General features: G+C 40.5%; 2 protein-coding genes across 5 annotated transcripts in view; one reads left to right on the forward strand and one right to left on the reverse strand.

Annotated features, from left to right (window-relative positions):
• Positions 1 to 8,984, forward strand: part of PHC1 (polyhomeotic homolog 1) — a 54,246-nt gene extending 45,262 nt beyond the window's left edge. For all 3 annotated transcript variants that reach the window (XM_042448718.1, XM_042448719.1, XM_042448720.1), the window contains 2 exons: positions 667 to 898; positions 7,589 to 8,984. In XM_042448718.1, the coding sequence (XP_042304652.1) occupies positions 667 to 898; positions 7,589 to 7,743 (387 nt within the window). In that variant the 3' untranslated portion in view covers positions 7,744 to 8,984. The remainder of the gene's footprint in view (positions 1 to 666; positions 899 to 7,588) is intronic.
• Positions 8,985 to 9,555: 571 nt separating this feature from the next.
• M6PR (mannose-6-phosphate receptor, cation dependent) lies at positions 9,556 to 22,899 on the reverse strand. 2 transcript variants are annotated; one of them, XM_042448721.1, is made up of 7 exons: positions 22,754 to 22,899; positions 15,323 to 15,481; positions 13,839 to 14,005; positions 13,635 to 13,744; positions 13,004 to 13,134; positions 12,404 to 12,530; positions 9,556 to 11,190 (listed from the first exon to the last, which is right to left on the reverse strand). In XM_042448721.1, the coding sequence occupies exons 2-7, from the start codon at positions 15,478 to 15,480 to the stop codon at positions 11,068 to 11,070; spliced, it is 816 nt and encodes a 271-aa protein (XP_042304655.1). In that variant the 5' UTR covers position 15,481; positions 22,754 to 22,899; the 3' UTR covers positions 9,556 to 11,067. The 2 variants fall into 2 exon arrangements, with proteins under 2 accessions (XP_042304655.1, XP_042304656.1); XM_042448722.1 differs by having other exon boundaries at positions 22,742 to 22,834.
• Between the last annotated feature and the right edge of the window lie 445 nt (positions 22,900 to 23,344).

Genomic DNA, 23,344 nt, shown 5'->3' on the forward strand with positions numbered 1-23,344 from the left:
AGAATAGCTTTAACAGCTGTAATTTCCTGCCATTTTGGAGCATGAGTGAGCATAAAAACATTAATATACAGCTGGCCCGTCCCTTACGTGGGCTTGCCTTATGCAGACATGAGTTGATGCGGAAGGCAAGCCCCAGTCAAAACAATGGGGTGCGCTGCAGGAATACGCCCCATTATTTTGAATGGGATTTGAGCATACATTCGATTCCCCTTACACGGGAGAGTCCGGAATGGATCCCCGCATAAGGGGTGGGTCTGCTGTATTAAACTGGTAGGATGTACTTGATAATCCATTTCCTCCTATATGTTGCTAAGATGAACCAGGAGTCCCTTTTGACTGTACTAAGCTTGTATCGGATTGAGTCTTGTTGTTCGGACATGTCTTCCAGGTGGCTATCCAGAAATAGTGCAGCTCTCTCCCTAAAGACTGTCCCGACAAATACTAAAGCAGTATAGTACATGTGGAACCATGCACTATCATCCTGCCATCTCCAAAACCCAGAAGCTTATTAGTCTTTGTGATATAGAGAAGGTATTGCCAAACTGTAGAACTTTGAAGTTCTTGTAGGTCAACATGACTACCTCTTAATTATTGGGATTTATGTGTTTGATTTTCCCCATGAAGCAGGTTTCTTTTGCTTATTTTCTGGTGTTTCTGTTTTTTCAGGGGCAAGAAGATTCAAGCAGAGGATCTGATAATTCCAGTTATGATGAAGCTCTATCCCCCACATCTCCAGGACCCCTTTCAATGAGACCCAGTCATGGAGACCGGGACCTTGCCAGCTCAAACATGACTCAACCTATTCCTGACCTGCATGGCATCAACCCTGTCTTCCTGTCCAGCAACCCCAGCCGCTGGAGTGTAGAGGAAGTGTACGAGTTTATTGCATCCCTACAAGGCAAGTCTCTCCCCCCTCCATCCCTTATCCAAAAGAAAAGGCATGTTTAGGCCTTAGTTTTTGGGAGTATAATAGACAAAAGCAACTTGAGCATTCAGCTACGCTGCCTCATTTTTAAGAAGAGGGTGGAGCTATGCATACTGGCCATGTCCTATGCTCAGGGGTTCTTCCAAAACATGGATATTATTGGGACCATGCATTAGGGATAAGGACATACAGTGGGGCAAAAAAGTATTTAGTCAGCCACCAACTGTGCAAGTTCTCTCACTTAGAAAGATGAGAGAGGCCTGTAATTGACATCATAGGTAGACTTCAACTATGAGAGACAAAATGAGAAAACAAATTCAGACAATCACATTGTCTGATTTGGAAAGAATTTATTTGCAAATTATGGTGGAAAATAAGTATTTGGTCAATATCAAAAGTTCATCTCAATACTTTGTCATATATCCTTTGTTGGCAATGACAGAGGTCAAACGCTTCCTGTAAGTCTTCACAAGGTTGGCACACACTGTTGCTGGTATATTGGCCCATTCCTCCATGCAGATCTCCTCTAGAGTAGTGATGTTTTGGGGCTGTCGCTGGGCAACACAGACTTTCAACTCTCTCCTAAGGTTTTCTATGGGGTTGAGATCTGGAGACTGGCTAGGCCACTCCAGGACCTTGAAATGCTTCTTACGAAGCCACTCCTTCGTTGCCCGGGCGGTGTGTTTCGGATCATTGTCATGCTGAAAGACCCAGCCACATTTCATCTTCAATGCCCTTGTTGATTGAAGGAGGTTTGCACTCAAAATCTCACAATACATGGCCCCATTCATACTATTTACTTATTTAGTATTTTTGAAATTTTACAAAACAAAACAAATTTAATATTCTTTCCATTTTATTCATTTTTTTTTTTTTTAAAAAAAAAACCTAAATATCACCTCGGCCCCCCCCCCCCCCCCCCGGCAGCCATTCCCTTCTCATAATCTTTTTTTAAATTCAATTTACATGCTAATATTAGGGAGGTCTAACCCTCCTTTTTTCTGAGACTCGTACCAAAATAGTTTATTTAATCTACTTCTTTTTCCTCCGTTACAATATACATTTAGTAACTGTTGCCATTTACCTAATTCTACCTCTGATATTTTTAGTGGTATCATTCTGAATAAAAAAATTAGTTTTGGTAAAATTTTCATTTTGACTAATGCTATTCTTCCAAACCATGATAATTGAATTTTCTTATATTCTACTAATTTTTTTCAACTTTTTTCCGTAGTACTATAAAATTTTTCCCTTCCATTTCTTTTAAGTCTTTCGTTATATTAATTCCTAAATATTTTATATTACTTTTTATTCTTATCCCTAACTCTTTTTGTTTCATAAACTCCAATTCTTCTTTTTTTGTATGATTAAATAACATCATTTCTGATTTATTCCAATTAATTTGAAGTCCTGTTATCTCTCCAAATAGATTCAAATGTTCTTTGATTTTTCCTATTTTGTCCTTTAAATCTTTAATAGTTAATTATGTGTCATCGGCAAATAAACTGATTTTATGTTTTTTCCCCAATCTTATTCTTTCCAAACAACTATCTTTCCTTATAACATTTGCTAACATTTCTATAACCATTGCGAATAATATTGGTGAAAGCGAGCATCCTTGTCTTGTACCTCTCCTTACTTTTATTTCCTTTGTAATTCTGTCATTAACTATTACTTTAATTGAATTATTACAATATAATTGGTCTATCAAGCCCTTTATTTTCCCCCCCATTCCAAACTTTTTCATAATTACTTTTAATGTTGGCCATTCCACACAGTCAAATGCTTTAAATATATCTAATGCCAAGATACCTGCTTTTGATTTTGTTATCCCCATCACATGTATTTTACTCAAAACTCTACCTATTAAATTAGACATCTGTCTTCCATTCACAAATCCACATTGATCTTTCGCTATATATTTATACATACATTTATTCATTCTATTTGCTATTATTGCTGTTAATATCTTTGCATTCTGATTTATTAATGATATAGACCTATATGACCCTGGGTCTGTTAAATCTTTATCTATTTTTGGTATTAATATTACCAATGATTGCTGCCATGATGCTGGGATTTTTTCTCCATTTATTATTCCATTATGTAACTCTAACAATTTTGGAACTAGTATTTTTTCAAACACCTTATAATATTCAGGTCCTAAACCGTCCAATCCTGGAGTTTTCCCATTTTTTAATTTCTTAATTACTTCTATTATCTCTACCTTTTCAATGGGTTTTTCCAATAATTCCTTATCTTCTTCCTTTATTGTTTGTCCCCAATTTTCTTCTACATATTTTTCTATTTGATCTAATGGGTTTTTTTCCTGCTTGATATAAATCTTTATAAAAATTGTTCAAATTTTTTTATTTTTTCTTTCATCAGTCTACACAATATTCCCAGCTTTATCCTTCACTATGTTTATCATATTTTCCATTTATTTTTTCTGTGTGGACCTGGCCAGCATTTTTGAGTTTTTATTACTATATTTGAAATATTCCCTCCTTTAGTAAATCAAATTTTCTTGCACTTCATCTATTTCTATCTTTTGCAATTCCTCCCTTTTTGCCCTTAATTCCACATAAATCTGCTTATTTCTATTAACTATTTATTCTCTAATTGTTCTATATTGGTTTCTAATTTCTTTTTTCCTTCTTGTCTTTTTCAAAGGTTATGTGATTCTTTTATACATATTCCTCTTGTTACTGCCTTCATCGTATCCCATAACAAACCTTTTGTCACATCTTTATTATTTATATCCCATGTTTCTTGCCATTCCTTTCCAATTGTATCTACTATATCTTTATAATTCAATACCTTGGTATTTAACCTCCATCTCTTTATTTGTTCATAATCTTTCTTAATAATAATTTCTGCACTCACCAAAGCATGGTCACTTACTTTTATACTTGATATTTCGGTATCTAAAACTTTATTTATCATATTTTTGAAACAAAAATGTAATCTATTCTAGTATATGTTTTATGTACAGCTGAATAATATGTGTATTTCTTTTCATCCCATTTTACTAATCTCCAGACATCTTTAAATTCCCTTTTTTCATTATTTTATTTAAGTTTGTTATATTTCTATGTTTATCCTTTACTGAGGGGTTAGATTTGTCTTTAATCTTATCCACTTGCATGTTAAAGTCTCCTGCTATGATCACATATTGTTTTTGTATTTTATCCACTTTCTTTAACACTCTCTCATAAAACTCTTGTTTTTCATTTGGCACATATACATTCACAAATACATAATTATCTTCACTTAGTTATCCCTGTATTATTATATATCTTTCTTCATCATCTTATATTACCTTATTTATTACAAAATTACATTTTATGGCAATTATTATTGTTACCCTCTTTGATTTAGAACTTCCAAATGCTTTCTCATAATTCTTTGCCCAGTTCAGTTTCAGTTCATTTCCCCCCTCTTTCTGTTGGTTCGTCTCTTGAATAAAGATAACATCTGCTGCATCCCTTCATAATAAAGCTCCAATCCTTCTTCGTTTAATCACTGATCCAAGACCTTTGGTGTTTAGAGTTGAAATTTTCAGTTTATCTAACATAGTACCATTTATTTCTTTCTGCAGTGGCTCCAATTTGTGTAACCCGTATCCCTTTCCTCCTCCCCATGTTTCCCCTCCCTCTCCATGTCCCATTTACCTCTCCACTTCTTCTTGCTAGAGCACATTGCTCTAGCCCCGGTCGCCGAAGCTACCCCTGTGGAGAAAGGTGACGAAAACATCCCAAGGCCCAAAGAAATTGCCCACCCCCTGAGTGCTCATAAAAACAATAAACTTGACTTTAAACATGATTGCAGTAAGTTCTCCTTTCCTCTGTGGAAATCCACTTCCTCCACATGCTCCCAGTAGTTCTTCTCCTCCAAGCTTTCCAACCTGAACTACTTCTCCACTTCCTTCAGATTTTTTAGACTCTCCAGTTGTTCTTTCTTCTTCTTTATATATCCCAAGATCTTTCAACAACTGTAGTCCTTGTTCCAATGATTCAATCCTAAATCTTTTTCCTGCTTTCTGAAATTTCAGAATTACAGGATGTCCCCATGTATAATAAATTTCCACTCTCATCAATGCAATAGTACATGGTTTCATCGGCATCCTCCACATTTTCGTTTGGAAGCAGTAGTCATTATATATTTCTATTTAGGCCTTATCAAATTTTAATTTTTCTGGATTCTTCATCATATTCATCAAACCTTCCTTTTTTGTTGTAATTTGTTACTCTTACTATTACATCTCGTGGTGTTATCTTGTTCATCCCTGGTCCGATGCGGTGTACCCTTTCCAAATCTGACTCAGTCAAATTCAGAGATGAGGAGATTTTTTGTAGCCATTTCAAAATTCTGTTTTCAAATCATATTTTCTGTTTCTTTTCCCAGACTGGTATATTTTTGAAAACAAAATTGGTTCTTCTTTGATAATCCTGTAGATATATGAGTTTTTTGTCTATTTCAGAAAGCCTGTCTTTATTAGTTTGAATCTCTCTTTGGTGTCTTCCCTGTGTGACTTTGCATTCTTTACTGTCTAATTTTAATGTTTGCACTTCTTCTTGTATTTGTTTTATATTTCTTTGTATTTCCATAAATTTTTCATCTGAATTTTTCCTTTCAAGTTGCATTTGTAATTGAAATTGCTTTATCATAGTCTCTTTTTCATTCTTAATTGCTATCAAAAACTTGCTTTTCTGCTTCTCTTGCTTGGACTATTTCATTTTTCTGTCTTTCCAGAAGATGGTTCATCTCCTTAAACCTCATATCATTTTCCTGTTTCATAATTTGTGTGAGTTTATTCATCATTTGTTCAGTCCATCATTCCTGCTTTTACTCCTGTTCCTGAATCTGGACCTCCTTGATCTTTTTTCTTCTCCTTGCTTCACTGGGAGTGTATTTGAAGGCAGAGAAACAGCTCCAAAGCATGATGTTGCCACCCCATGCTTTAGTGTTCTTTGGATGCAACTCAGCATTCTCTCCCCTCCAAACACGACGAGTTGTGTTTCTACCAAATGGTTCTACTTTGGTTTCATCTGACCCTATGACATTCTCCCAATCCTCTTCTGGATCATCCAAATGCTCTCTAGCAAACTTCAGACGTCCCTGGACATGTACTGGCTTAAGCAGTGGGACACGTCTGGCACTGCAGGATCTGAGTCCCTGGCAGCGTAGTGTGTTACTGGTGGTAGCCTTTGTTACGTTGCTCCCAGCTCTCTGCAGGTCATTCACTAGGTCCCCCCGTGTGGTTCTGGGATTTTTGCTCACCGTTCTTGTGATTATTTTGACCCCACGGGGTGAGATCTTGCGTAGAGCCCCAGATCAAGGGCGATTATCATTGGTCTTGTATGCCTTGCATTTTCTAATTATTGCTCCCACAGTTGATTTCTTCAAACCAATCTGCTCACCTATTGCAGATTCAGTCTTCCCAGCCTGGTGCAGCTCTTTGGTCTTCACCATAGTGGAGTTTGGAGTATGACTGTTTGAGGTTGTGGACAGGTGTCTTTTACACTGATAACGAGTTCAAACAGGCGCCATTAATACAGGTAATGAGTGGAGGACAGAGGAGCCTCTTAAAGGAGAAGTTACATATCTGTAAGAGCCAGAAATCTTGTTTGTTTGTTGGTAACCAAACACTTATTTTCCACCATAATTTGCAAATAAATTCTTTCCAAATCAGACAGTGTGATTGTCTGGTTTGTTTCCTCATTTTGTCTCTCATAGTTGAGGTCTACCTATGATGTCAATTACAGGCCTCTCTCATCTTTTTAAGTGGGAGAATGTGCACAATTGGTGGCTGACTAAATACTTTTTTGCCCCACTGTAAATCGCTGGCTTATATCAAGTCAGACCATTGGTCCATCTAGGCCTATATTTGCTAAACTGATTGGATTGCAATGAAATCTGATTTAGATTCAGTTCTCAGTCTTGCATTACACCAGTCTAATTATATGGGGGAACTGAATTCCAAAAATAGGCTAGTATGAACATTGTTGTCCATGGACTGGGAACTGTGAAGATGGAGATTACAGTGACAACTTCTCTATGTTTGTGTACCATAATGACTAAAATGTGATCTGTTGCCAGCCATGTTTGAGTTTAACCAGGTATCTTTATTCTCAGAGACCTTCATCCCAATAAATGGACTGATACAGCAGGTTTAAAGGGCCATTGTGAGAATTAATGAAATTGAATGTGAAGTATTTTGAACCTGAAAGCACCATATTATAGATTAGAGGTGGGCAACTGTGGAAGGTTAGGGGGTTGCATCTGCAACTAGGGTGTACAGGGCCATTTTCACCATGTCTGAGGTTTTACAAAAGGTCCCAGGAGGCCATGCATCCCATACTTCTAGTGTACATTTTGCAGCATGTCAGAGCAATTTAAAAAAATCTACAAAACATGTTTTTTTACTGGGGGGGGGGGCAAGGAAAGCTCCAAACATGTTGGAAATGTGCTTCACACACCCCATGTGTGTATTTGGAGGCATTCTGGAGCAAAACAGGGCCACACTTTGCTCTCTCTTGTTGTAGATATCAAGTCTTTCCCATTTTTCAGAAATGACATCAAACTATGCATGGGGTGGAACTGCTGCTAACTTCCTGCTGTTACTCCTAATAAGGCTTCTTTTCTGTTTGAATCCTTTAGGTTGCCAGGAAATTGCAGAGGAGTTTCGCTCACAGGAGATTGATGGTCAGGCCTTACTCCTACTGAAGGAAGAACATCTCATGAGTGCCATGAACATCAAGCTGGGTCCTGCTCTCAAGATCTGCGCTAAGATTAACATTCTCAAAGAGACCTAATAACATGGGAAGACAGACTGGTTCCCTTTCCAAGCTGGGACTGTTGCCCCAAGCCTTCATCAAGGAGGGAAACTGGAGGGAATGGATGGATACTGACATCTTATAAGCCTGTCTCTTGGTGCGACGTAGAGAAGGAATAGCTCCCTTGGAGTCCTTGAAATCGCTCTTCAAGAGCATCTCATGTTGCCTGTGACTGGCTCCTGAGGTTAACATGGCAAGGAAAACAGGAGTTGTTCTATGCGAGCTTTCTGAGCGGAAGGGCTGAAAATGCCCTTATACTTCTCAGTAGCAGAGTGCTTGGATGTTTATATTCTCCTTCCCATGGGATCTTTTTTCTTCTGCAGATTCACTTTGCAGAGGATCAACACAACTTGCTTACGTTTTCTCTTGCTGAGGAAGGGAATCTGGAAGATTCCATCTGGAACAATGATGAGAGCTAGTTTTTAATGAGACCTTTCCCCATTCTCAGTGTTGATTACAGGTAAGTAGCAAACTGACTTCATATAGAACACTGAAGGGGAAGTGTTACGGATCATTTAAAAGTTAGGAGCTTCTTTATGCCTTCCCCAGACAATATGAGCACTTTTGACTATGGTACCAGAGGGGAATTTCTTTTTAAAAATCTTATTATTCCACTTGTCTTGTGCATTTGGGAGAAACCATCCCAGATCGAAAGGAGAAGCCAAGTGTACTGAAGCTCCAGTTGTTTCTAGCTTGCTTTTAAAAGTTTTCCTTTTTCAGTTTTGTATTTTGCCCTCCCCCTGAGATGAGAGAGCATATGGGACAAAAGCTTCTTCTTGCAGGTTTGTATCTCCTATCAAAGCCTGTTTATTTTTGTTTATTATACAAATATTCTCTTCCTCAGTAAAAAGAATGCTTCAAAAAACAAAGTTGCTGGTCTTTTTGTGGCCTGATCCTTCTCCTACCAGCTTTCTTGATACATGGTAGTAGAGTAGCAGTATCACTGAGCTTTCACCCAGGCCTGTTACAAATTTTGAATGAAAGTTTTGTTGTTGGCCCCTTAATGATGACATGTTAAAGTGGTGTGTAGAAACAAATTTTCATCAGTGCAGAGCCTATTTTAATATTTCTTTAACATTGTAATCTGTGTGCCTGTCTCCAAATTTGTGCCTTTTGAAATTCTGTGGCGTCTAACAGTTCAGAGTAGGATAGTTTTATTTCCACTATTCTGCCAATGTGTATTTGGAACAAGCCTGAAAGATATAAAATCAGTGACAATATCCAGTTCCATCTTTTACTCCTTTGTTAAATTTCTAGTGATTTTAAAAAGCTTTACAATGGTTGGATGATAGCCATAGCTCTCCGAGGACTTGTTTTTCTGTTACTATAACATGCGCTGCCTTAAAAAGCAATCCATTCGGCTGGAGGAGGGCTTATAATGGTTAAGGAAGCTTTATGTAAGCATAGTCTTTCCATACTTGAAGGCTTTTCAAAAAAGGAAATGCTTGGGGTGAAAATCATGTGGCCCTAGATGCTGCTGGACATTACTTGTCCACAGCAAGCCACTGTTTCTACTCAAAATAGCAAGAACCTTGCACTTTTAAGTTCTGTTTGATTTAGCGTTTCTATTTTCTACAGCTGCTGTTTATACAATTGAGACTGTACTGCTTGCTCAATCATTTCTAGCTTCTGACCATTTCTCTGCTTTTAGGGCTGGGGAAAAAAGAGCACAAACACAAAATAACTGCAGCATTAGCTTTTGTAAGAGACAATAACAGTACTTTTATCTACCAGACACCTCTTAGAACTTCTCCTACCATTTACAGACTGCCGATGAACTGAAAACACACATTTTAGGGCTTTCAATCCATTTTATTTTTAAAGTTATATGTTTTTGTACAAAGTCTCTTAAACACCATTGTGAAAAAGTGTCAGTTGCAGTAACTCAATGTCTATCAGGGAGGAGTTTGACAAATCAGGCTGCACAACATGTGTCTCTTTTATGTCACCAAAAGAACTTGGGCCCTCTCTTACAGAATGACAGAGTGGCCCTTCTATACACCCAGAGATTTATTCCTAGTTAAAAACCACCAGCTCCTAACAGAATAGAAAATTAAAATATTATCCTATCTCGAAGAACTGGCGTTCCTAGCTAATTCAAGTGAATGCAGGAATCAATTTAAACTTAGTTATCCTATCTCCAACACCAAGAAGCATGTTTGAACTGCAGCTGTCATCTGTTTATGAGGTAACCATACAACATGCACCCTTCCACCCCCCCTAATGTAACAGAACTACTGTGTTCCATCCCTTCAAAGCAAATACAGAAACAGATTAGAGTTTATATCCCCACTAAGAGCGGACAACAGTAATATCTGAGCCACACAGTAATAGCAAAAGCCTCCTCAAATCGTCAAAATAAAATTAAAAATTTCTTGGCAGGAATCTGCTGCTTAACTTTTCTTTACATTTATTTCAGAGTCCAAAATGCTTGGAGCAATGAACTCAAAAAGACATACAGTACATTCTTTGTTCAGCAGTTGGATTCAACCCTCCTGCCTTTGTTTAGTTAAATCCTACTCCTGTTTAGGATCTGTCTTTGATACTTTGCAGGCTTGGCCACAATCATAGTCACAATTAAAGCTGAATGACCCATCACAATTACTAAAGCTTTTAAAGGGAACTGAGTGATATCACAGGAACTCTCTCTGAAATGCATGCTATTTTGTAATAGACTGCCTTAATTTCCCCCCTAAAATCTCCACCTTCATTTCTGGCATTTTAAAAACAAAAAAATACATATTATTGGCCAGTGAGCAAATAAACTCAAAGTTACATTTAATATAGGCTTTGGTTAAGAAAAGATGGTGATTCTTGAAATGGTACATCAGCTTCACATCAGAGGATAAGTAGACAATTAGGGGAAACTACAAGACATGAAAAATTGAAATAGCTGAAAATCAAATCCAGTGTTCTGTAAAATAGTCCATAGAAAATATGCTCTAACCCTTCTGTCTAGTATTAATTTCCCTGCACCTTCAGCCCACTCCCTTTTTCTTGTACCAGACATGCTGCTCCACTTTAGTTTGTCCACAGGTCATGTAAAATCTGAGGTTCTTCAGGCAGTGAAGTCAGCAATTTGGCTATGCAAGACTCTGATCAGCTCCCTTATTCCAAGTACACCTTTGCGTTCATAAGCCCTGCCCCTTGCCCCATTCGTGTCAGAAGAAAGGAAGAATGGGGAAGTCGGTGACAGCAAGCAGCTTAAAAGGGGCAACTAGAAAAGACAGAAAGATGAAGGGAGAAGTGACTTAGTACCAGCAACTGATGAAAAGGACTGGTCACAGTAAGTAAGTAAGTAGATCACATGGGTAGCAAATGGTCATCTCGTTCTTCAGACTCATCTCCAAGCTGATCATCACCAACACCACGATATGCAGCTGGTTCATTTCGTGGTTTGGACCGGCACACAAAATCACAGCCATCCTGCAAGCACAGGTTAATGGACTAATATCAGATCACAAAGAAAGATTGAAATTAGTCTAATCTCTTCCAATCCACATTGAGAAGTTTAATCTCTTAGAATGATTTAGAGGCATAATTGTAATTCTTCCTGTCAACCGCTACCTCCCTAATCTTGAAGATACTACTGAAGAAATTCAGAGAGCAGAATTAAGCAGAAATGGCTCTGTGGTAAAATGTACCAAAAGGCAGAGTCTGCAGCATAAACAACTCGATACAAAACTTTGTGTGGTCATTTTAGAAACTCTTTGAATGAACCAGAGGGAGTTTCACTACAACGTTTTTCTAGTACACAGTGAATATTTCAAAATATTTTATGCTGAAATCCAATCTTCTATGTGCCTTCCCCTAATATCACTGAAGAATTCATCACTATTGTCTTCAGAAGCCCAATACTGAGGAGCAGGCTTTGCTCAGAATGTTATCCTCTAGTCTCTGAGCAACATTAGCATAGAACCCTCCTCCATGGTTGCATTTGGACATAATAAGATGCCAGGAAACAGTATGGTCTCTCCCTTGTGTGCTGTTACATGTTACTTTCTTGCAGTAGGAGGAGCTAAGTAAATAATGGTAAATAAATTTGTTTTTTTTACTATGGTGTCCAAACCCAGCAGCTGTTTGCACTCTGCTTGTTTCTCCTATAACAGCAGTGAAACAAAGATGAACTCACTCTTGAGTTGGTTGGGAAAGAAACAAGCTAAAACACAGGTTGCTGCCTGGTAGCGCTAACAAGAAATGCAGACACACCACAACTGGGAACAATTACTAGCACATAAGACAGGGCTCCTTGATTTACTGTTATCTCTGAATACAGCAAATAGGTGCACTTCATGGCTTGGAGATCAATCTTGATGTGTCTGGCCCTTGCTTCACAAGAAACTTCCTGAACTCTTCTTCACAACTATGACTGAAGAAAGGAGAACCAACAGGTCTGAGATTTGCACTCATTTGAGTTGAGGCAGGGAATGTGGACAGGCTCAAGGCATGCTGCAGCTCATTTCCTTCATGTCTCTCAACATGTGAGCATATTTGTTCTTTCCTGTGACACAGCTGGGAACTAAAGCTCTCTCTCTCTCTTTTGAAGTGCTGTAAGAATCTGTGAATGTGAGGTTTTACAGAAATCCTGAAAGCAACAGGGTTGCCACCTTCATAATTCAGGATGTAAAGAACTACTTACTGCTACTAAGTTGCCCAGGTCTTGCCAGAAAGCAAAATGAGGAAACTGCTCCATGCCTTTTGCTCCTACCACCAGACGTTGGTAAAGGAATCCTCCAGTGATATATACTGCAATCAGTGAAGCAAATCTAAAGACAAATTCAAAATATAAATATACCAGGAAGAAAACTGCTGACTTATTCAAAGAATATGACAGCCAAGAGTGTGGCTACAATAAAGATTAATATTGTCAATGTAAGAAACAAGGATGAATTTTCATGGCAGCAAAGAAACCTTTATTCCTAAATAAGCTGAAAAGAAACCAACACTTTCAAATTCGCAGGGAGAGGCGGGAAATATATAAAATTATTATTATTGTTATTAAATTCTCACCCTTCAATATTCAGATGCATTATTCCTACATGTTGTGTCAAATTCATACTCCCTCCCACCACAATAAATTCTGATTTTGAGATGGGTCCTTGAATTAAGGATTCCCAGGTGAACTCACTTTCCAAAATGGTTCAACATTAAACTTTAATGGTTTTACACTTACAGTTTCAGACAAGGGAGTGAAATGGGAATGGAGTATTGAATATTTGAGTATTTTACATAAACTTACATGATGAGTAATATGGAGCCAACACTTAGGTGTGAGTCTTCTGGAGGGCAGGCTAACCTGCTCTCTAACTCAAAGATATAGAAACACTCATTTATCTTCTGCCGCTCTTCTGTCACCATGGTGAAAGTGGACTGTTTGGGGAACATAAAAACCTTATGAAAGCCATAAAAATATGTATTTCCCCCCAAATACATACAGGAACAGATTTATCCCCCCCCCCCAGTCCTTCCCAGACTTCATTACTCATTTGTCAGAATCTTCACTCACAGGTCAGCTCATTTGGTGCAATCTTTCCCCAGCAAGATAATGACCTCTTGGCTTGTATTACTTTAGATTTAGAATGTGGGCTGTACATTCTACTTCAAGAACTCCGCTAGTGGAAAGTTTGTAAGGGTGAATGAAGAGTTTTTGCCCAACCAAGGGAATGATAAGCAGGAAAGAACCCCCCTCCGAAAAACATTCTGATCTGTTACCATCCCTGTGACACTCGACATCCTCATTTTTCTGACCAGCTCAAATTCTGTTCAGTGTAATCAGCACTGGAGGTAGTGTAAACAGCATTCACTCCTATCCACACCAATACACTTCAGATTGATTGATTGATTTCTGCCCTTCTTTAGTAACTACTCACTGCCAGTGTTTTCCGGTTACAGTTGATCATTATTATGGCTTTTCTCTTCTCTTGGTCACAACGGCTAGTATAGGAATCTCCCCCTTTATAGATCAGCATAATCCACTTACCTGTCAAGACACAAATACAAAGGACACCTGATGAAGCACAAGGTCTACTGGCAGAGAAACAAAGCAGGTCTGTTGAGGAATTAGGGCAGCTTACTTCCACTGGCAACGTGGGTCTCGTTGATTCGCCCCACCACTTTCGTTTCACCCTTCTTATTATTGTGCTGCAGCAGGCCAGAAAAGGGATAAGTAGCAGAAACTTCTCGACACACTTTGAGTGTGTAGGTGTAGTTTTCGCCCTCACTTACACTGTCTGTTGCAAAACTGCAGTGGGGAAACACCAAAAGAGGCAGAGCAGCTTTTTAAAACTGTAGGGATTCCACACTTAGAATCAAAGAATCATAGAGTTGGAAGAGACCACAGGGCCATCTAGTCCAACCCTGCCATGCAGCAAATCACATTCAAAGCATCCCTGACAGATGGCCATCCAGCCTCTGTTTAAAGACCTCCAAGGAAGGAGATTCCACTACACTTTAAGGGAGTTTGTTCCACTGTTGAACAGCGCTTACTGTCAGAAAGTTCTTCCTAATGTTGAGGTGGAATCTCTTTTCCTGCAGCTTGCATCCATTGCTCCAGGTCCTAGTCTTTGGACCAGTAGAAAAAAAGCTTGCTCCCTCCTCAATATGACATCCCTTCAAGTATTTAAATAAGGCTGTCATATCACCTCTTAACCTTCTCCAGACTAAACATCCCCACCTCCCTAAATCATTCCTCATAGGACATGGTTTCCAGACCCTTCACCATTTTAGTCGTCCTCCTTTGGAGACGCTCCAGTTTCTTAATGTCCGTTTTGAATTCTGGTGCCCAGAACTGGACACAGTATTCCAGGTGGGGGCTAACAGAATAGAGTGGGACTATTACTTCCCTTGATCTAGACACTATACTTCTATTGATGCAGCTGCCACATTGCAGCTATTGACTCATGTTCAACTTGTGGTCTGCTTGGACTCCCAGATCCCTTTCACGTGTAGTCTCCCCATCCTATATCTATGCATTTTGTTTTTCAGCCCTAAGCGCAGTACCTTACATTTCTCCGTATTGAATTTCATTTTCTTAGCTTTGGTCCAGCTTTCTAGTCTTTTCAGGTCATTTTGAATTTTGATCTCATCTGCACTGCAGAAATAATCATAACAAACTACAGTTCCCAGAACTCCACAGCACTGAGCTATGGCAGTTGAAGTGGTGTCAAACCAGATTATTGCTGCAGTGCGGACACAGCCTTATCATGATACCCCATGATGGGAAAATGAAACAACTGGAAAAAGAGTTGCATTTTTCCCTGGGGCCCTTCTGGAAACCCAAATGAAGGAGCAGTACCTGTTCGTTGCAAACATCATCAGATGGAGGGCCTGGAAACGTTATCTCTTTTTGGGTTACAATTCCTAGAATCCCATAGCCAGCATGGCCAGCGATCCACCCCCCTACATCAAGAAAGCGAGTTGTAGAATCTCCCAGTCAGCATGGACAGGTGACTTCTGGATCACTTCCTGTTACTAACATCAATAGTCCAACACTTTTTCACCGACCCCCAGAACAAACATCCCTCTTCTGAGCCAGGCCCTTCAGCTGTAGGCACAGTACCTCATGTTGGTAAGTGGCTCCAGTCGCTCCAGCAGTGCTAATTCTTTGGGGGATTCGTTCCCTTTCTCCCCAACTAGATCGCATTTATTTTCAATAGCTATTACAGCAGTTACCAGGGCTAGTAACACAGCATGGAGGTAAGAGTGAGCCAGAAACATTCTATAGTAGTTGAGAAAAAGAAGGGTAGGGAAGAGAGTACAAAGGAAAATAAACTCAGTAATTCTGCCTGTCAGTTGAAATCAAGAAAAATCAAAGGCAGTGTTGGGGGAATTTGGGACATTGCTACCCTCATGAATGACAGGCTGGAATAACAGGGCATGGGGAGAGAGTCACCACTTACGGAAAGGACATTTATTTATTTCATTTCTATGCCACCTTTCTCCCAAAAAGGGACCCAAGGTGGCGCACAAGATAAAAACATTTTTAAAACTTTACAGCAAGAATTTTTAAAAGTTAAAATCACCCAGTTAAAACAGTATAAAATTAACATAAAAGCATACAAAAATTAAAACATTACTAAAACATGCACCCCATATAAAACCACCCTGTTGTGATTATTATGTTAAAAAGCCTGAAGTACACTAGGGCCATTCTCTTAACGCATTCACTATAAAACTGAAGTCCACCTGACATAGGTCCAAAACATAATGCAGAAATAATCCAGTTTGAGACTGCTTTAACTGCTCTGGCTCAATGCTAGCTAATTCTGGGAACTAGTTTTGTGAGACATTTAGCTTTCTCTGTCAGAGAGCTCTGGTGCCACAATAAACTACAATTCCCAGGACTCCCTAGCACTGAGCCAAGGCAGTTAAAGCAGTCTCAAACTGTATTATTTCTGCAGTGTGCTTTGGACCATAGAAGGGGGAGGCTGTCTGCATGTTCTCTAGATAGCATTCTTTCCCACTTTTCCCCCACGATTCTTAAAAAGCATGAAGACCCTCCAAAAATCTAATATGGATTACAGTCAGCTCTCCATATCCACAGTTTTTTTATCCACAGATTCAAGCATCCATAGTTTAGAAATAATTTTAATATATATAAATTCCAAGAAGCAAACCTTGATTTTGCTCTTTTGTATATGGGATACTATTTTACTATGCCGCTCAATGGGACTTGAGTATCCATGGATTTTGATAGCCACGTAGGGGCTTGGAACCAAACTGCAATGGATACCAAGGGCTCACTGTACTCAGGCTAGATTCATTTCAAATATCTAGAACCAGTTAAGTGAAAAGTCATTATTCCTTTGCCCTTGCAATTTTTTGAAGTTGAAGATCTGAAGTGTAAAGACCTTTAAGTTGCACAATATTATGAGTCGCTTTACTGTATGCATAGCTGTAGAGAGAATTGCAACACCTTTGAGATTAATTGAACGAAAGAAATTGGCAGCAGGAGCATATGCATCTGAGGAAGTAGACCCTAGTCCAGTGATGGTGAACCTTTTTGAGGCCAAGTGCCCAAACTGCAACCCAAAATCCACTTATCTGTACTGGGATGATGGCACATGCGCCCACAGAGAGGGCTCTGAGTGCCACCTCTGGCACACGTGCCATAGGTTCGCCATCACTGCCCTAGTCTATGAAAGCTCATGCTGCCGACTTCTTTCTTTCAGTTAATCTCAAAGGTGCTACACGATCTCTCCACATCACTGATTCTACAGACTAACATGGCTATAGTTTGTATGCATAGGGAAATTTTTAAAAAGGGATTTAAGAGGAATGTTCACTGGTCAAAGAAGCAGCAGCTAGGAGCAGAGCGAAGCATCCTTGGCTTTAAACACGATGAAAGGATCATGTTTCACCTCAAGGTCCCTTCCCCCTATCCTAGGCAAACCCTGAACAATGATCAGTGTTTTGTGCCAGAACAATTTAAGTTCAAAATCACAAAGGAGAGTCTGTTGTATGGACTGTGCAACACCTCAGGTACTCTAGAACAGGTAGAAACATCTCGCCCTTTACAGAGAAATTTTCAATGTATTTCCAACCAACAATTGTGCTGTAATCTAAGACACTGGGGGGAAAATATTCAGTGCAATCTCCCTGGTGGTTTAGGATGGCATAACTGGTAACTGGGTCCGTAGAAGTACTTTTGGAATAGGCCGAAATACTCTAAAGGCACCAGATCTTATCTGATCTTGAAAGCTAAGCTGGATCAGCCCTGGTTAGTACTTGGTTGGGAGCTTGCCAGTGAATGCCAGGTAGGCTACATTTCAGAGGAATAAACTGGCAAAACCATTGCCTAAGAAAACTCTGTGAAATTCTTGGTCACCATAAGTCAACAGGTGACTTGAAGGCACATACATATACAAGTACTTTTGTAGGTAATAACACAAGGAGGCATTGAGTACTTGCTTGCACACCTTTTCTCCAGTTGCACAATAGCAGTTGGAGAAAAAGCAATGTGCAAAAAGCTATTTGATACCACATTGCACAATACCTCAACCAATACTTATCTGGGCATAAACTTTCTTCTCTCAGACCTCACCCCTCAGCACCATCCACTGCCATTGTGCAGCCAGAAAAAAAGCAACAGCCACCACTCTCTGACTCTCCAGTGTAAGTAGGCTTGCTGGAGTTTTGTGCTCCATCGGCAATGAACAGGATCTTGGCCAAACATTTCTCAGCGGTGGACAAAGCTTGCAGGACTTTATAATTCTAGAACAGTGGTCCCCAAACCATCCTCTTTAAGGGATTTTGGACATTAGCCCCCAGAATCCCAGACTATTGGCCAACATGGCTGATGTTTCTGGGAGCTGAAGACCAAAATCTCTTAAAGGGCACAGTTTGGGGACCACTGTTCTAGAATATGGGATGAAAGTGAATTCACTGGTGAAGCAGGAACTGCTGGAATTTGGATTTGTTTGGCATTTTAATATTACCTGTAAGATATAGTGGCAGTTGCAGTTAGTAAACTCTACAGCTTTTACAAAACACTGAGAAATTGTATTAAAGATAAGTTTAGATTGGTTTTGCTCTAGCAAGGCAGTTCTTATGACTGATGTTTCAGAGAACATAGAACCATACAGTTGGAAGAGACCCCAAGGGACATACGTTCCAACTCCATTCTGCCATGCAGAAATCCAAAATCAAAACCCTGTGACAGATGGCCATCCAACCTCTGTTTAAAGAAGACCCCACCATTCTCCAAGGGAGTGTGTTCCAGTGTTGAACAGCTCTTACTGTTCCTCTCAGTGTTTAGGTAGAATGTCTTTCCCTGTAGTTTGAAGGAACACTTCATACTGCATATTATAATGTCAAATAGCTTATCATCAGAAAGTTCCTCTTAATGTTTGGGTGGAATCTCTGTTGAATCATGAGCTTTTTATTGTACCAAAACCCAGCAACAATGTTCTCATCACGAGGACGGCTGGAACTGCCAGGACTGCAGCAGAGGGCTGATGAAGGACTGATGAAGCAGCCTAACACAGCGATTCTCAAACTGGAGGGCTAAAGTTTGAGAATCGCTGGTGCAGAAGAACTGACTGGTGTGGAAGAACGGTGGCTGTGGGAAATATTTCAGGATTTCCACACCAGTTATGTCTTGCTGGATGTAAAGCTAAAGCAATAATGCACTTAAATCCTGAATGTTGGCCAAACTGGAAATTGAAGTCCAAAACACTTGGAGGATTAAAATGTGGGAAACACTGACCTAGAGCAGTGATTCCCAAACTTTGGTCCTCCAAATGTTTTGGACTTCCACTCCCAGAAGCCCCAGCCAGCTTGGCCAACAGTCAGGAATTCTGGGAGCTGAAGTCCAAAACAACAGGGAGACCAAAGTCTGAGACCACCGACCTAAAGTCTAAAGTGAAGTCCCCAAAAGTAGATTTCTACTCCAGGCATACCACAACTGCAAGAATTAGCACAAATAACAGCAACAGACTTTCCAATGACACACACGAAGAATCATGATTCAAGTGTCCCTGGACCAACAGATGCGTTTCACATCCTCTTTTTGTGCCCCCTTGAGATGACTGGGGTTAGTTCAGCACCAGAGATTGCCACCCCATCTCTCCTGAAAGAGTCATTTCTCTGCTACAGTCAAGGTCTGTTGTGGCATTAGCACTCACCTTTTGTATTTTCAGATTCTATTTCTACGTTATTAAATAGCACCTGAGAAAATATCACCTCAAAAATGAGAATTCACACTGAGCAAGCACACTAGCCATAGTTAACTTTGTCATTCATACGAGTTGCTTAACTGTATGCTCACAAATCTAGCGGTGCCTTCAAGATGACTTTGACTTTGGATGCACCCATACTGCAGAAATAATCCAATCTGACCCCACTTCAACTGCCATGGCTCAATGCTATGGTTTATAGTTTGTCGTGGAACCAGAGCTCTCTTCCAGAGAAGACTAAATGTCTCACAAAACTAAGTTCCCAGAATTCCATAGCACTGAGCCACAGCAGTAAAAGTGAAGTCAAATGAGATTATATCCGCACTGCAAATGTAATCTTTCAGCAATCTTTCAACTTTTTTTGGTGGGAGAGCTATTCAGAGATTTGCCATTTCTTTCCTCTTGGGCTTGTCCAACATACTCAGCCAAGTTAAGGAAAGTTGTAGTAAGTTGATCAGTATGGTATTAGTAGTCACCTTATCGTTCATGTTCAGCTATGGACAAAATCCAGCCACAGTTAAAAGGGAATGTTTGTTTGCTGTTTGCTTACTAGTCTGTTAATTCTCTGCATGGCCACGAAACCCACTGGGCGACTTTGGACAAGTCACATGCTCTCAGCCTCAGGAGAAGGCCATGGCAAACCTTCCCTGAACAAAAAAACATGCCAAGAGAACCCCATGATAGGTTTCTCCTTAAAGTCATCATGTTTTCGGATTTACAGGCAACGCTGAAGTCAGCACAGATGCACACTGCGTATGTGATTTCAGTACAGTAAAATCATGAAATCGTTTCAAGTCTGACTTGGAGGCAGGCAAGAAAAAACAACTTTCCACGTAATGGGGCAGGCTCCCTTAGCAAAATTTAGTCTTGATATATATATTTTTCATTTTAAACACTAACTTTCTGCACTCCAGAGGGATGGTCAGGGGTGACCTCTTTCTGCTCTTCAGTTTTTAAGGCCGAATGAGTAGTACTCCTATCAGCAACAGTGACACACACACCCTGCAAAAACAGTTTAAGTTAGGCAGAAACACATGATTCTTCTCTGATGGTTTGAAGCCACCCTTCCGGCACCATCTGTCCCAGCCTTTGCTGCTGCCAGAGAACTAAAATGTAGACTGTGGCCTGTTGCAGACTGCCAAAATAAAGCTGCTTGGGGTCTCTTTGGAGGTATGCTATTTAAATGATGCATGGGTCCTAAGAATCCAGAAGCTGCACCAAAGCTGCACTCCGGTGCTTAGGAATGGAGTGTGGCTTTGGTGTGACCTCCGGACTCATAGGACCCATGCATCATTTAAATAGCATACTTCCAAAGAGACCCAAAGCAGCTTTATTTTGGCAGTCTGTTGCAGGCCTGTGAACAGGATAAAAACAGAGGCATGGCATCCACATGTGCTCCTGGAACAAGATGCATGCAGCTTCCTTGTGTGCCTAGATTGTGTCCTCTGGCCCCATTCACAGAAAGGGTGGTGGCTTTCCGAGGGCCGGATATATGTATCTCTCCTTCCAGCGTGTGCTCCTTCATAACCACCAAGTTGTGCTCCAGCCCTGCTTTGACCTATCCAGCCCAGCCTCAAGTCCCCTCCACAGGATCCTCTGGCTGGAAAAATGGCCCAAGAGCCCCAGAGATGGGTGAAAGAGAATGAGAGCAAGCGTGGGGTAGTGATTTTGAGTGTTGGACTACCACTCTGGATATAAGGATTTGATTCCCAGCTTGGCCATGAATCCCACTGGGTGATACTCTCTCAAAGGAAGGAAATGGCAAACCTCTGAAGAAATCTTGCCTTAGGGCCGCCATCAGACTGAAATGACCTGAAGGCACACAACAACAGTTACACAGAGGAAAATTAGTACTCTTCGATTCTACTATGAGTGACCCAGCTTGGCATCGTGGTTTGAGCCTCTGAATTTGTTTTCTCCAGAGACTAGGAGAAATGGATGCAAACTACAGGGAAAGAGATTCCAGCTCAACATTAGGAGGAACTCCATGACAGTAAGGGCTGTCTGACAGTAGAAAATGTTGCCTTGGAGAATAGTGGAGGCTGGATGGCCATCTGTCACAGGGAGTGCTTTGACTGAGAGTTCCTGCATGGCAGAAGGGGGTTGGACTGGATCAGGGCCCTTGGGTTCTATTCCATGTCTATGACTCCAGGAGGCCAGGGTTCGATTCCCCGTTTGGCCATATAAACCCACTGTGTGACTAACCTTGGGCAAGTCACACACTCTCAGCCTCAGGAGAAGGCAATGGCAAACCCTCTCTGAACAAGCCTTGCCAAGAAAATCTTGCCAGGATAGGGTCACCTCAGGGTTGCCTTAAGTCAGGAAGTACTTAAAACCGGCACACAACAACAACAACAACGTGTGTGTATGTCTAACGTCCGTGTGTATGTGACCCTGGGCAAGAAGTCTCTCTCTCTGAGCCTCAGTGTATGGCAATGGCAAACCCTCTCTGAAGAAACTCGCCAAGGAAACCCCATGAAAGGGTCCCCTTAGATCAGAAACACACACACACACAATGTGTGTATACAGTACATATTAATATATATACACACAGATACATATACAGTATAGTGTAAACACACAAACAGAAAGATTCATATATGCACACACACATATATACAGTGTATGTGCATATATATATATATATATATATATATATATATCACACATACATACATATATAGTGTATACACACACATATATATAGTGTATACACCCAGATTCATATATATACACACACATATATACAGTGTATGCATGTGTGTGAATATATATGTATTACACACATACAGATACTTATATATACAGTATATATGTACATATATATTTATATACACATTATACACACACACAGAGACATATATAGTGTATACACACATACAGAGAGATTCATATATATACACACACATATACAGTGTATGTCTGTCTATATATATATTACACAAACACACACATATATATAGTACATATATATTTATATACACATTACACACACACACACACACAATATATATCCTAAGTCTATGCAGCTATCTCTTCCAGTTGAGAACTAGTGAGGACTATGATTCTAGGGACCGGGCTCCATTCCCATCTTGGGCATGAAGTCCCACTCTCTCAGCCTCCCCTGAACAAGCCTTGCCAAGGAAAGCCCAGGGTGGCCCTAAGCCAGAGAGGAGGACCTGAAGGCACCCAAACCAGAGCCGCCTAACATACAGACACAGCAGGAAGGCGATGGAATAGGGGGCCATCCCTAGTAGCAGCAGCAGCAGCAGCCTTCCTCCCTCGCTCCCTTCCCCACATGCCTCCGCTCCCACCTGGAGCCGCCTGGGCTGCGATCAGATCACCAAAGAGGAAGAGGAACCGCCATCCGGAACTCCTTAGCCCGCCCAAGCGCCCCGCACGCCGGAAATAGGAGGCGGACCGGAAGGAAGCAAGACGGGGGAATTGTGAGTGAGCGCCGAAGCTAGACAACGATTGGTTCCCGGGTGGCCACTGGAACCAATCAGATGGAAGAACCCTCCAAGAGGTCCCGCCCACAAAGTCGAGCTCGCAGAGAGGGAAGGGGAGAAAGTCGCTCTTCTGCGGGGAGGAGGGGCTTCGAGATGACAGGCACCTCGAGGACCAATCGGTGAGGGAGTATAGCAGTGAGTCTCTCGCTCTCCCCCGCCCCCTCCTCTCTTGTTTTCTACGGAAGGGGAAGGAGGCCTTTCTTGCTCAGATCACGAGACCCTCACGCGCTTTGGCTCTTATTAGTCACCATAGGGCTCCTATTAGCCTCTTTATAAGGAGTTCTCTTTCTTCCCTTCACAGGCTTCCTCACAGTATTAAAAGGGGGCACTTTTTAGAACATAAAAACACAGTATTGAAAAGAGAGGACACTTTAAAACATAATATATATATTGCAT

Source organism: Sceloporus undulatus, chromosome 2 (assembly GCF_019175285.1).
Source record: "Sceloporus undulatus isolate JIND9_A2432 ecotype Alabama chromosome 2, SceUnd_v1.1, whole genome shotgun sequence".
NCBI lineage: Eukaryota > Metazoa > Chordata > Lepidosauria > Squamata > Phrynosomatidae > Sceloporus > Sceloporus undulatus.

Coding starts and splice junctions, on each gene's coding strand:
- M6PR (XM_042448721.1), bottom strand. CDS start 15,480: ATGTTTCTGGCTCACTCTTACCTCCATGCTGTGTTACTAGCCCTGGTA. Junction 14,006..15,322: donor GAGCCACTTACCAACATGAG/GTACTGTGCCTA, acceptor TCCCCACTGCAG/TTTTGCAACAGACAGTGTAA. Junction 13,135..13,634: donor GTAACCGGAAAACACTGGCA/GTGAGTAGTTAC, acceptor TTCCCCAAACAG/TCCACTTTCACCATGGTGAC.